Source organism: Ranitomeya imitator, chromosome 3, assembly GCF_032444005.1.
Source record: "Ranitomeya imitator isolate aRanImi1 chromosome 3, aRanImi1.pri, whole genome shotgun sequence".
NCBI classification, from domain to species: Eukaryota; Metazoa; Chordata; class Amphibia; order Anura; family Dendrobatidae; genus Ranitomeya; species Ranitomeya imitator.
The window spans coordinates 574,064,747-574,079,252 of NC_091284.1; the positions used below are offsets into that span (position 1 = coordinate 574,064,747).

Genomic DNA, 14,506 nt, shown 5'->3' on the forward strand with positions numbered 1-14,506 from the left:
ATAACCTTGGTCGCTCTTCTCTGCACCTGCTCCAGTTCAGCTATGTTTTTCTTATACACCGGAGACCAGAACTGTGCACAGTATTCTAAGTGTGGTCGAAATAGTTACTTGTATACAGGTAAAATTATGTTCTCCTCATGAGCATCTATGCCTCTTTTAATGCATCCCATTATTTTATTTGCCTTTGTAGCAGCTGCCTGACACTGGCCACTTAATATGAGTTTGTCATCCACCCATACACCCAGGTCTTTTTCATTGACGGTTTTGCCCAGAGTTTTAGAATTAAGCACATAATTATACATCTTATTACTTCTACCCAAGTGCATGACCTTACATTTATCCCCATTAAAGCTCATTTGCCATTTATCAGCCCAAGCTTCTAGTTTACATAAATCATCCTGTAATATAAAATTGTCCTCCTCTGTATTGATTACCCTGCAGAGTTTAGTGTCATCTGCAAATATTAAAATTCTACTCTGAATGCCCCCTACAAGGTCATTAATAAATATGTTAAAAAGAGGGCCCAATACTGACCCCTGTGGTACCCCACTGCTAACCACTATCCAGTCCGAGTGTGCTCCATTAATAACCACCCTTTGTTTCCTATCCCTGAGCCAGCTCTCAACCCACTTACACATATTTTTCCCTATCCCCATTATTCTCATTTTATGTATCAACCTTTTGTGTGGCACCGTATCAAAAGCTTTTGAAAAGTCCATATACACTACATCCACTGGGTTCCCTTTGTCCAGTCCGGAACTTACCTCTTCATAGAAGCTGATCAAATTAGTCTGACATGAACGGTCCCTAGTAAACCCGTGCTGATACTGGGTCATGAGGTTATTCCTCTTCAGATACTCCAGTATAGCATCCCTTAGAATGCCCTCCAGGATTTTATCCACAGTAGAGGTTAAGCTTACTGGCCTATAATTTCCGAGTTCAGTTTTTGTCCCCTTTTTGAATATTGGCACCACATTTGCTATACGCCAGTCCTGTGGTACAGACCCTGTTATTATGGAGTCTTTAAAGATTAAAAATAATGGTCTATCAATGACTGTACTAATTCCTGCAGTACTCGAGGGTGTATCCCATCCGGGCCCAGAGATTTGTCAATTTTAGTGATTTTTAGATGCCGCCAAACTTCCTGCTGGGTTAAGCAGGTGACATTTAATGGGGAATTTTTATCACCGATCATATTGGGATTGGGATGCAAACTCGGCTTTGGGAAAATGGCCGCCGCGATCTCTTCTGCGCACGCGCGGCATCCCGCGGCCATTTTCCTGAAGCCCCGTGCAGCAGAGCACTCCATCTGCGCACGCGCTGCCCCAGGAAGATGGCCGCCCCCACCGATGACAGGGGGTAATAGCCCAGATCGCGCGCTGCTTCTTCACGTGCGCGCAGTGGATTCGTCACTGCGACATGCGCACACCACTACGCCACCAACGGAAAGCTGGGGAAGAAAAGAGCGATGTCACCACGCCCACCTGACCTGACCAGCCTGATTGACAGGCGAAAACGGCGACTTTGGTAATGTATTTCTCAGCATAGGTGGGGAATCAGGGTACACTACATACACTATAGTAACGCACAGCGCAGGCCCTATTTAACAGTATTTATATCTCAATCTGAAAAAACGGGGTGACAGGTTCCCTTTAATTGCACCAAGATCCTCTCTCATCCGTTGGAAATTTGCCCTCCTGAAGTTTAGTGTCCTTGTAACCCCTCTATTACACATCTTTTAAAAGGATACATGAAAACTTATTATTTTGTGATCGCTATTTCCCAAGTAACCCCCAATCCTTATATTTGATATGCGGTCTGGCCTGTTGGTTAATGTTAGGTCTAGCAGTGCCCCCCTTCTTGTTGGGTACTGAACCAGTTGTGAAAGGTAATTGTCTCTCATAGTTGTCAAAAACCGATTACCTTTGCTGGGCAATATACTATGTGGCTGGGCAATATACTACGTGGTTGGGCAATATACTACGTGACTGTGCAATATACTACGTGGGCTGTGCAATATACTACGTAACTGGGCAATATACTACGTCGCTGTGCAATATACTACGTCACTGTGCAATATACTACGTGGCCGGGCAATATACTATGCTGCCGGGCAATATACTATGTGGCTGGGCAATATACTATGTGGCTGGGCAATATACTACATGGTTGGGCAATATACGTGACTGTGCAATATTCTACGTGGGCTGTGCAATATACTACGTGGACATGCATATTCTAGAATACCCGATGCGAATCGGGCCACCATCTAGTCTCTCAATATCTTCCCTCACGTAATCTCCGGTCCTCCCAAGACCACCTCCTCTCCTCCACGCTTATTCGCACCTCACTCAATCGCCTCCAAGTCTTCTCCCGAATATCACCCATCCTCTGGAATTCAGTGCCCCAACACATCCGGTTCTCCACTACTTTTGGATCATTGAAAAGAAACCTGAAAACCCACCTCTTCAAGGAAGCTTACAGCCTTGTAAAGACCACACGGCCAGCTCAACACCATTGGAGCTACTGCAACCCTCGACCTACTGTCTCCTTCCCCATAATCCTGTAAAATATAAGCCCGCAAGGGCTGGGTCCTCGCCCCTCCGGACCAGTCTGCCATTGTTAGTTTGTTTACTGTAAGTGATATTTGTATTTTGATGTAACCCCTTCTCATGTACAGCACCATGGAATTAATGGTGCTATAGTAATAAATAATAAAAAGCAGTCATCAAAGCAAAAGGTGGCTACTTTGAAGCACCTAGAATGACATAATTTCAGTTATTTCACACTTTTTTGTCAAGTATATAATTCCACAATTCATAGTTTTGATGCCTTCAGTGTGAATGTACAATTTTCATAGTCATGAAAATACAGAAAAATCTTTAAATGAGGTGTGTCCAAACTTTCGGTCTGTACTGTATGTGGTATTATTGGTCACCGTATGGTGGTAATATGTGGCCTGGCCATGGTGTGGTGGTATTTGTTTCTTGTATGTGGTATTATAGATCACTATGTGGTGGTATTATGGTGTCTGGTCATGGTGCGGTGGTATTTTTCCCATGTATGTGATATTGGTAAATTTAAAAAAATTGAAAAATAAATAAAAATATACCTAAATTGTATTGGATATTTTCACAACTGTTTCATAGGTTAAAGTAGGGTCCCACCTTGTCGTGGTGGCAGCTTAAAGGGACTCTGTCACCTGAATTTGGAGGGAACAATTTTCAGCTATAGGTGCGGGGTTTTCAGGTGTTGGATTCACCCATCCCTTACCGGCTGGCTGCAATATTGTCTTGTGCAGGCATGTACTACGGAGGACAGAGAATGAACTTCAATCCAATATTGCAGCCAGCATGCAGCTAGCGGGTAAGGAAAGGGTGAATCAAATACCCGAAAACCCCGCCCCTATGGCTGAAGATTGTTCCCTCCAAATTCAGGTGACAGAGTCCCTTTAACCCTCCGTCACATACAACTGATCTGACAGGCGCTTCTCTTTTACTTTCATTTCTCCTTCCTCACCAGATTGTGAGGAAACCCCCTCCCTCCAGGTAATCTCCTGTCTCTTGAAGGTCTGTGAAACCTGATATCACAGTTGGATTTCAGAGCTTCAGGGGAGAGGATATAGCTGCACAAATCTCTCAGGCTCATTGTATGTGAATACGTCACATTCAGTAAGGTTGGTATTTTATGTTTTTATTCATCACAATAGTTTATTTAGCTTGTTTTATGAATGTATAGCACAAAATGTGAGGATATTTCATAGAAATAAGGGAGATTTTATAAAAGAAAGTGTGCTGCTCAGGCATATACAGTAGTTCCCTAACATATTCCTTCAGATTATCTGCTGAAATGGAGAGGAAAATGTACAATTTATCCAAACAACTTGATGTTGAGGAAGTAACAAACATGCTGTTAGATGATAGAGACCTCACACTGAATGAGGATTTAGGAGAGGAAAGTGAGATTGATTCTCATGATGAGGTGGAAGAATGTGTCCTGGATTCTGAAACAGAGCAAGATGGTGACAGTGGTGAGGATGAAGAAGTTGGATCATATTATATTGGAAAAGATAAAAATACTAAATGGAACAAGAAGCCATTTCAGAAAAAACGTAGGGAACCTTTAAACATTATTACTCACCTTCCTGCAGTAATAGGAACTGCACGTAATGCAAAAACTGCAGTTGAATGCTGGAACAGTATATTTACAGATGACATTCTGGACTCTATTGTCACATATACCAACCAATATATAGACATTATAAAGGACAAGTACATCTGCAACAGAACCATCAAGCCCACAGATGAAATAGAACTGCGTGCTTTTTTTGGATTACTGTACCTTGCAGGAGCTTATAGGGCAAATAGACAAAGTTTGGAGGAACTTTGGGGTAAAGATGGGGATGGAGTTGAAAAATTTAGCCTTGTTATGTCCATAAACAGATTCAAGATTCTAATTCGTTGCCTTCGGTTTGACGACAGAACTACCCGAACCGAACGCAAAACACATGACCGACTTGCTCCAATTCGTGATATATTTCAAAGATTTGCTGTAAACTGTAAACAAAGTTATTACCCTGGAGAGAATCTCACTATTGACTAAATGCTCCCTGGTTTTCGTGGTAGATGTGCCTTTCGTCAATATATTCCATCAAAGCCAAACAAATATGGAATAAAAATTTATGCCCTTGTTGATGCCAGTAAGACCTACACTTACAACCTGGAAGTTTATGCAGGAAAACAACCAGAAGGTCCTTACTGTGTGAGCAACAAACCCATTGATGTTGTAAAAAAGACTGGCTGAACCCTTATTTGGATCGGGTCGCAATATTACAGCTGACAATTGGTTTACAAGTTGTGATCTGATTGATTATCTGAAAATTCAGAAGCTGTCATATGTGGGAACTGTAAGAAAAAACAAAAGGGAGTTGCCGCCACAGTTTGTAAGTGTGAAAGAGAGACAACAGTACAGCAGTATGTTTGCATTCCATAATGGAAAGGCTTTAGTTTCCTATGTACCACATGCCAAAAAAATCGTACTTCTTCTATCAACACTTCATGATGATGCTGCCATCGATCCTGGGACTGGGGCAGAAAAAACCCCGGAGATAATTACATTTTACAATGCCACCAAAGGGGGTGTGGATACAGCAGATCAGATGTGCTCCACTTTCAACGTCAGCAGAAACATCAAACGCTGGCCAATGGTCATATTTTTTGCTATGTTGAATTTGGGTGGTATAAATTCACAAGTAATTTATCTTGAAAACAAGCTTGAACCACTCCGTAGACGATTGTATCTGAAAAAATTGGCCCATGAACTAGTACTTGGAGAGCTACGCAGGAGAAGCGTGAAAACAATCGGTATCCCCTCTCGCCTTCAAGTTCAGCTCAAAAGGTTCCGCCCAGAAGATGATGGTGAAAAGTCACCATCTGCACCACCTCACAAAAGAAGGAGATGCACCACCTGCCAAACGGAAAGCCGAACCAGAAGGCTTTCAAATTATGAATGTCTCAAATGTCATAAAGCAATTTGCCTGACACATGCAAAAATGGTGTGTAATTCTTGCTATTTGCTCTGCAAGTGTGACTTTTCTGGGGAAACCTCAGCATCTACTTCTGATTGAATATGTTTTTAATAGTACTTAAGGTACCTTAAAATTAAGTTTGTGTTCAAAAATTTTCTTTGTACATTTTTTTGAGAGAGTCGAACTGGGGACTATTTGGCGGGAGTTTTGAAAAGTTTGTATTTCATAGTTATTAGTTTTATGTTAAGTAAATGTTTTTTTTGCAACTGATTATGTGTAGTCTCTTTTATTACATCCCTATGAAGGTCACTGATCACTTTTAGAGCACTGAAATTGCAAACATTAGATATTATAGGTATTTTTCCAGCAGGCGCCTGACAGGCACATTGTATGTGAACTCGTTAGTCTGTATGTGAACTCGTTAGTCCGAATATTGTATGTGACGGAGGGTTAAAAAAATCTTTTGACTGTGGACAAGTCGAGGGGTGGAGAATGGGCGGAGTATAAAGGGAGTCCCGAAAATGTTGCCGCTGTGGGGTCCCCAAATTCCTAGAGGCAGCCCGACCCCTGTGTCTGTGAGGCATAGATTGTCCTCTGACCTCTGTACTTTCTAGCGGTACGCAGCCCCTCTTCATGTGCAGCCCCTGGTGCTATGCAGTAATTCCCGCCTCAGGCGATCAGTGCACGGAGGCCACATGCAGGATAGAGGAGGAACACTAGCAACCTCTCCCAGCCATGTATAGGCCAGATGTATGCGTCCTACCCACAGGCACAGCAGTCCCCCGTGTCCGCCCGCCACTATGTCCTAGCCATAGGCAGCAGCTCCGCAGTCTGACCGCTCACACTCTCCCGCGCACAGAACGAGAAGACTAGCTGCGCCGTCACATGACTACTCTACTTCACGTGACTTTACGTCACAGCCCGGCTGTGTAGACGCCAGTGATGTCAGGGTCGCTGAGGACAGAGAGACCGCCGCAGCGCCAATCACTTTACGCACGAATTCAAAGGACTGCGCATGCGCGAAAAGGAGAGGCTGTTCTAGGTTTTTCATTCGCTGCTTGCACTGAAGGCCCTCCCATAATCACAGAGGGGAAAGGACAAGTGTGCTCTCCACTGACAAGGATGGCGGCGCTCAGGGTCCTTATAGACGTGCAAAAAGTGCTGAGAAAAGGGCAGGTGAGCAGGAATCGACTCCTATCCTTGTATGTGGGCAAGTCTGTATGTCCTGGGCTCAGGTGTTAGCGTCCACTCTGAGGGCAGCGGGTGAGCACTGCACTGTGACCTCGCTCCTGTCAGTGTTACCTGGCGGCAGTGCAGCTTTGCCTCCCTGCTAGAGGTTTCCTCACAAATCACCTTCATGTCACGTGACCTGCATTCTCTAAATGTAGGCTGATAAGGAGCCCAGTGCTGATCTGAACCCTGCGGAGACGTCAGCGAACCAGTACACACTGTGCTAACCTGTGCGGAGGCTCCACCGGTCCAGTACACACTGTGCTAACCTGTGCGGAGGCGTCAGCGGTCCAGTACACACTGTGCTAACCTGTGCGGAGGCGTCAGCGGTCCAGTACACACTGCTAACCTGTGCGGAGGCGTCAGCGAACCAGTACACACTGTGCTAACCTGTGCGGAGGCGTCAGCGAACCAGTACACACTGTGCTAACCTGTGCGGAGGCGTCAGCGGTCCAGTACACACTGTGCTAACCTGTGCGGAGGCGTCAGCGGTCCAGTACACACTGCTAACCTGTGCGGAGGCGTCAGCGAACCAGTACACACTGTGCTAACCTGTGCGGAGGCGTCAGCGAACCAGTACACACTGTGCTAACCTGTGAGGAGGCGTCAGCGGTCCAGTACACACTGCTAACCTGTGCGGAGGCGTCAGCGAACCAGTACACACTGTGCTAACCTGTGCGGAGGCGTCAGCGAACCAGTACACACTGTGCTAACCTGTGCGGAGGCGTCAGCGGTCCAGTACACACTGTGCTAACCTGTGCGGAGGTGTCTGTGGTCCAGTACACACTGTGCTAACCTGTGCGGAGGCGTCAGCGGTCCAGTACACACTGCTAACCTGTGCGGAGGCGTCAGCGAACCAGTACACACTGTGCTAACCTGTGCGGAGGCGTCAGCGAACCAGTACACACTGTGCTAACCTGTGCGGAGGCGTCAGCGGTCCAGTACACACTGTGCTAACCTGTGCGGAGGCGTCAGCGGTCCAGTACACACTGCTAACCTGTGCGGAGGCGTCAGCGAACCAGTACACACTGTGCTAACCTGTGCGGAGGCGTCGGCGAACCAGTACACACTGTGCTAACCTGTGCGGAGGCGTCAGCGGTCCAGTACACACTGTGCTAACCTGTGCGGAGGCGTCAGCGAACCAGTACACACTGTGCTAACCTGTGCGGAGGCGTCTGTGGTCCAGTACACTGCGCTAACCTGTGCGGAGGCGTCAGCGGTCCAGTACACACTGTGCTAACCTGTGCGGAGGCTCCACCGGTCCAGTACACACTGTGCTAACCTGTGCGGAGGCGTCAGCGGTCCAGTACACACTGTGCTAACCTGTGCGGAGACTCCACCGGTCCAGTACACACTGTGCTAACCTGTGCGGAGGCGTCAGCGGTCCAGTACACACTGTGCTAACCTGTTCGGAGACTCCACCGGTCCAGTACACACTGTGCTAACCTGTGCGGAGGCGTCAGCGGTCCAGTACACACTGTGCTACCCTGTGCGGAGGCTCCACCGGTCCAGTACACGCTGTGCTCACCTGTGCGGAGGCGTCAGCGGTCCAGTACACGCTGCGCTCACCTGTGCGGAGGCGTCAGCGGTCCAGTACACACTGCGCTAACCTGTGCGGAGGCGTCTGCGGTCCAGTACACACTGTGCTAACCTGTGAGGAGGCGTCAGCGGTCCAGTACACACTGTGCTAACCTGTGCGGAGGCGTCAGCGGTCCAGTACACACTGCGCTCACCTGTGCGGAGGCGTCAGCGGTCCAGTACACACTGTGCTAACCTGTGCGGAGGCGTCAGCGGTCCAGTACACACTGTGCTAACCTGTGCGGAGGTGTCTGTGGTCCAGTACACACTGCGCTAACCTGTGCGGAGGCGTCAGCGGTCCAGTACACACTGTGCTAACCTGTGCGGAGGTGTCTGTGGTCCAGTACACACTGCGCTAACCTGTGCGGAGGCGTCAGCGGTCCAGTACACACTGTGCTAACCTGTGCGGAGGCGTCAGCGGTCCAGTACACACTGTGCTAACCTGTGCGGAGGTGTCTGTGGTCCAGTACACACTGTGCTAACCTGTGCGGAGGCGTCAGCGGTCCAGTACACACTGTGCTAACCTGTGCGGAGGTGTCTGTGGTCCAGTACACACTGTGCTAACCTGTGCGGAGGTGTCTGTGGTCCAGTACACACTGCGCTAACCTGTGCGGAGGCGTCAGCGGTCCAGTACACACTGCGCTCACCTGTGCGGAGGTGTCAGTCTTCTGAAGGGTGCTGTGCCGGCCTGTGCAGAGGTGTCAGCTGTTCAGTGGGTGCTATGCGAGACATAAGGGTCATGTGTTGACCTGTTCTCCTGTGATAACTCCTTATCCGAATAGCTCTAGCGCTTACCGAATAGCTGCTTCGGGTGCCCGGATACCTGGAGCGCGCCCTATAATCCGCTGTTTGGCTCCGCAGCTGTATGTGTCGCGGCTGTGTCAGTCACAACACATGTATGGAGAGCCTGTTTTTTGGGCTCTCCACACAGCCGTGACACATGCAGCCGTGGTGCCGAACAGCTGATAATCGGGTGCTTTTGCAAGTACCAGTGCCCTGAGCAGTCGGGGGAGGCCCACTCGTGGGTGTTGGCATCGGGCTCCCATAGCGGAGGGACCCGGTACTTCCACCTTGTGCATCAGTTGCTGATGCCGGCCCTGCATGGAGAACCATATGGCAAGATCATTTTAACCGTATAGTAAATGTGGTAAAAAAAAAAATTCCCAAAAACAATTGTGGAATTGCACTTTTTTCATATTTTCTCCCCACATGGAATTTGTTTCCCGCTTTCCAGTACATCACATGATAAAATTAATGGTGTCATTCAAAAGTACGGTACAACTCGTCCCACAAAAAGCAAGCACTTCTATGGTTATGTCGACCTAAAAATAATGAGGTTATGGCTCTTGGAAGAAGAATCGTAAAAAAAAAAACAAGAATAGAAAATTGCCGTGTCGGGAAGGGGTTAAAAGGCAAACATTACTCCTTCAGTGCCCCACCAATCCAGCGTTAATGCACCTGCTGTTTTTGCTTGATGCGCAGTCACATATGATCACTGGCCATTTTACTGACATCACTGTCCCATGCTGGGTACTTTAAATGTCAGGAATTGTCATAGGATGGTAGCTTGTGTGGGGGGGAGATAACCCACAGTAGAGACCTGCCCCTACCCCTCTTTTTCCTCCCCTCCCAGACCATTCATGCTGGGTTTGCAAGGGATTGAAGTGAATGTTGGATAATATAAGGTAATATATTTGTTACTGGGGTGGCTTTGTTGTTTAGTTATACGGCAGAAAAATGTTTCCTAGCTGTAACCTTTGGCCTAATTCTCAAGGTATGTTATAGTACAAATGACTTAGAGCCTAGTTAGTTGTGCAATTTCCCCTAGTTATAATAGGTGTGCAGATGAGATCTATTGCAAAGTGAGACCAAGATTTATTTTAACAACTTTCTCCGCCACCCGTAAACTTTTTTTTTTTCCCACTTACAGGTACCGTATTTTACATGTTTATATGCCTTCAAGTGGTATTCCCAATCTAAGGCTGCCGTCACACTAGCAGTATTTGGTCAGTATTTTACATCAGTATTGGTAAGCCAAAACCAGGAGTGGAACAAATAGAGGAAAAGTATAATAGAAATATATGCACCACTTCTGTATTTATCACCCACTCCTGGTTTTGGCTGAGAAATACTGATGTAAAATACTGACCAAATACTGCTAGTGTGACGGCAGCCTAAGGCCGGCGTCACACTCAGCGTAAGACAATACGGTCCGTATATTACGGCCGTAATACGCAGAAAAGTCCCCAAAATAGTGGTCCGAATTATGAAGTTACAATATATATACATATATGTGTCTCACTGATATATATATATATATATATATATAATATATATATACCTATTCTATGTGTACACATTTATTCTACCTATTCTTCTGTAAGCTGTCAGTGTGATTTTACTGTACACTGCACTGAATTACCGGCTTTTCTCTCTAACACCGCTGCGTATTTCTCGCAAGTCACACTGCTGGTCCGTGTGTAATCCGTATTTTTCTGGCTTCCATAGACTTTCATTGGCAGTTTTTTTGCGCAATACGGTGACAAACGCAGCATGCTGCGATTTTCTACGGCCGTAGAAAGCCATATAATACTGATCAGTAAAATACGGCAGATAGTAGCAGGGGCATCTAATATATAATTGCCTAGAATACTACTTCCTGCAATTTGTGCCAACTTCCTGTCCGGAGCTAATGTCCGGAGCTAATGTCCGGAGCTAATGTCCGGAGATAAGTGACGTCAACAGTGTCCAGTGTCTGATTGGTTACCGCCTGCTGCGAGCGACCAATCAGAAACGTGCCATACTGTGACACACTCCGCCCGCCATTTTGGTGTGATTTTTGAATTTTTACCTCACAGCAAGTTTCTACTGCGTGGAGGCGGGCCCAGTGACGTTGCTCTTCAAGCTCCTGCCGAATTTCGTCAAAAAAATGATAATACCATTTACCAAAACTATATATATTTAGTTGTGAAGTGGTTCAGTGACATTTTGACACCAATTTTGAACTTTTGTTTGGTGTTTTCTCCATATACTGCCTATTATTCACTGACTGTTATACTGAGACTGCCGTTTATTAACCTCTTCTTTGCCACATTGGGTATATTGCTCTATTATTTGCCACATAAGGACATTGTCCATTATTGCCCAGCAATTTCTCTGCAATATAAACTGCCTATTTATTAATATCTGCATTCCTGCAAAGAACTATTGCCTATTATTAACTGGGTATTTTCCTACTACCTGACATTGTTCTTAAGCAAAGAACCGTTGTTGTGGCATTTGCCACAACACGCAAAGTTGTCGTCTGATGTCTTTCATCCCTCCCCTCATAAGCATGTTCATGGATCCTGTGTAACTGTACCTTAAATAACAAGAATTGTCAAGAGCTGGTGAGTGCAGCCATTTTTTGTTCTTTCTTACTATTATTTATTAATTGTATTATTTTTACATTTGAATAAATAAAGTATATATGGATTCTAGACTCCCGATTCTTTAGAATCGGGCTGCCATCTAGTAGAGAATAATTGGGACATTTGTTAGGCGTGTTTTACGGACGTATTTTATGCGCTCATACGTCTGTAAAACTCGCTAGTGTGACGCCGGCCTAAGACCTCAATGGTTGATGCACACGCACATGTCATTAGCCAGAGGTGGTGGACACTATAGAAGCTGCTGAACTGGCTGTGCTACAGTTTTTGGTAAGGGCCATTGAAGTGTATGGGCATTTCTGATTTCCGTAGTTTTGGCTGCCTCATATAGAGGTATTTCTATCTTGGCCCTAAATGACTGAGATGCAAATATTCCCTTTAGGTGGCCATACACCTTAGGTAGCTGCTGGCTGATAGGTATTTGTGCCAACCCCCCTCCATATGCATTCTTGCCTACTTTGAGGAATAAGTGCCATCATTGTTTGGTGTTGGGTCTGACGTGCATCTTCTGCTCTGTCATGCTTCATGTATTTTAATGTCTATATACAGTTTGAGTCTGTGTATATCTAATGTATCTGTCACATAAATGCATTATATAATAAATCATGCATATATAGTTTGATGTATAATGTGCTTGTATGTAAAATATATTTAATCTATAACTTATTTTTTTGCAACACCAAGATGGAAAAGCTGTGGAATTATGGAAATAACAAGAATATACATACCGTGGTGGGGGAAATAAGTATTTGATCCCTTGCTGATTTTGTAAGTTTGCCCGCTGACAAAGACATGAACAGTCTATAATTTTAAGGGTAAGTTAATTTATTCAGTCTCCATGACAGCACCACAAGAGAGGGGATCCACCCTTCAGAGACAAAAAAACCTACAGACATAAAAGGGTGGCACCTCTCCCGCATCAGTTGGTTTCCTGTCCCTGACAGGTGAGCCTCTTCAGACATAGCTGTTAAGAAGGTAGAAGACTGAAGATATGCCCTAGCCCGGCAGGTCGACTCAGGCAGCGAGGGTCGCCTACTTTGGCCTGTCCGGTGTTCTGGAAGCGCCACAGTTCGTACACGGGACTGCATGTGTGGGCGACAGCAGGAGAAGCAGCCTTCGGGTAGGAGAGTGGGCTTGAAGGTGGTCAATCACCAGGGTGCAGGTTAGTATGTGACTGCAGCGGTGTGCGACCCCTGGGGCTTCGTCTGGGCTTGTAGTGGTGATTCCTCTGGCGGCTGGCGGGCCCAGATGGTGTCTGGCAGCGCTGTTGCCGAGGTGTGTGCTGTGGCATCCAGTGCGCCCTGATGAGTGCACCTGGTCTGGAAGTTGCCATTTGTGCCATGGGGGTCTATCACTGGTGTTGGGTACAGGGTCGCCGCGCATTGGCCAGGGACGCAGTCGTGAGGGGGGGCATGGCCGGCGATCTGCATAGGAAGCACCAGGCAGGCGATATGGAAGATCTGCTGGCCCCGGGCGGTACCGAAAGGGGGAGTGGCCGGAAGTATTTAAGGAGGCCATGGTGGGTGCCAGTTGATTCTAGACCCATAATCCAAGTTGGACATGGAGTCACCAGAGCAGCAAGTGCAGCAGCAGTCACCTGTGCAGCAGCAGCTCACGGAGGAGCCCTACGTAAAAGTCACCCTGCATCGGCCATGTAGTGACGTAGGAGGTAGTCGCGTTGGTGACAGGAGGTCCAGTCAGAGAAGTTTCAGTAGACTGGATAAGTCTTCAGCCCCTAAGGAGGATCCTTCAGCTGAGAGAGATCCCCCGCGGATTACAGTACCATTCAGTTGCACCTCACAGGTAAGTGATCTTCGTGAAAGTTTGCTTGGTGATGTAGTTTTTCCCTTTATCTCTCCATATTTTTGATGGGGAAAGGAATGTACCACTAAGGTCAAAGACAAGGAGTGTGCGGTTTGCGGAGTACCGCTACCAGATTACTATGAGAAAAAGCTGTACCAGCCATGCATTCAGCAGATGGTGGCAGAGGAGATTCGAGACTTTGCATGCAGTTTAAGGCAGATGGCTAGAGCAGAGATCAGTAAGGTCCCTTTCCCAAGAACTGGTCCATAAGGAAAGGATATGGCGAATTTAAAGAACCCGTTGGATAGGAAAGCAGATGTCTTCCTAAAGGGCACCTGGGAAACGTCAGCGGTGTCCCTTAGGCCGGTGGTGGCTGCTAATTGCACAACCAGTTTTTTAATGGTCTGTTTGGACCGGTTGGAGAATCAACTTTAGGATAAGGCTTCTAGAGGGAGTATCCCGTCCTCCCTTCCTATGATCCAGGGGGCTGTAGCTTTTTTTTGTCTGATTATTCAGCAGACTCAGACTTGGCAGCAAGAGCTGCGGCCTTTTCTAATGCTGCACATAGGGCCCTATGGCTGAATTGTTTGCCGGGAGACATCCAGGCCAGATCTAAGTTGTGCAGTATCCCTCGTGAAGGATTACACCTGTTTGAGCCAGTGTTGGACGAGCTGTTGGAAAAGGTAGGGGACAGCAAGAAGAAGTTTCCTAGCTTAGCAGGTCCTTAATACAGACACTACTTCTTCATGAGGTTCCATTTCCATACTAGGGCCCTGCAGTGGGATGTTATATAACGGTCGTCAGCTGGGAGGTTGCCTAGAAAGGAAGTTTTCTTTGTCCCTCTCTACCATAAAGTCCCTGCGTTGGTGGTTACACTTCTAAAGGCATTAAGAGGGCTACTTATGTCCTTACAGGGTCGGCATGTCAGACTGTTTTCAGA

The 14,506-nt window shown here is 46.6% G+C and overlaps 1 protein-coding gene and 1 long non-coding RNA gene across 3 annotated transcripts in view; one reads left to right on the forward strand and one right to left on the reverse strand.

The window, feature by feature from the left end:
• The window catches only part of LOC138672213 (uncharacterized), an 83,788-nt gene extending 77,386 nt beyond the window's left edge, over nucleotides 1-6,402 (reverse strand). The window contains exon 1 of one of the 2 annotated variants that reach the window (XR_011319644.1): nucleotides 6,295-6,402. This is a non-coding gene — a long non-coding RNA (uncharacterized lncRNA). Of the gene's footprint in view, nucleotides 1-6,290 lie in introns of both variants that reach the window. The other variant, XR_011319645.1, reaches the window with a different exon arrangement.
• A 78-nt stretch (nucleotides 6,403-6,480) lies between these two features.
• Nucleotides 6,481-14,506, forward strand: part of PCCA (propionyl-CoA carboxylase subunit alpha) — a 791,250-nt gene continuing 783,224 nt past the window's right edge. The window contains exon 1 of the mRNA XM_069757971.1: nucleotides 6,481-6,703. Coding sequence (XP_069614072.1) covers nucleotides 6,650-6,703 — 54 coding nt within the window. The 5' untranslated portion in view covers nucleotides 6,481-6,649. The remainder of the gene's footprint in view (nucleotides 6,704-14,506) is intronic.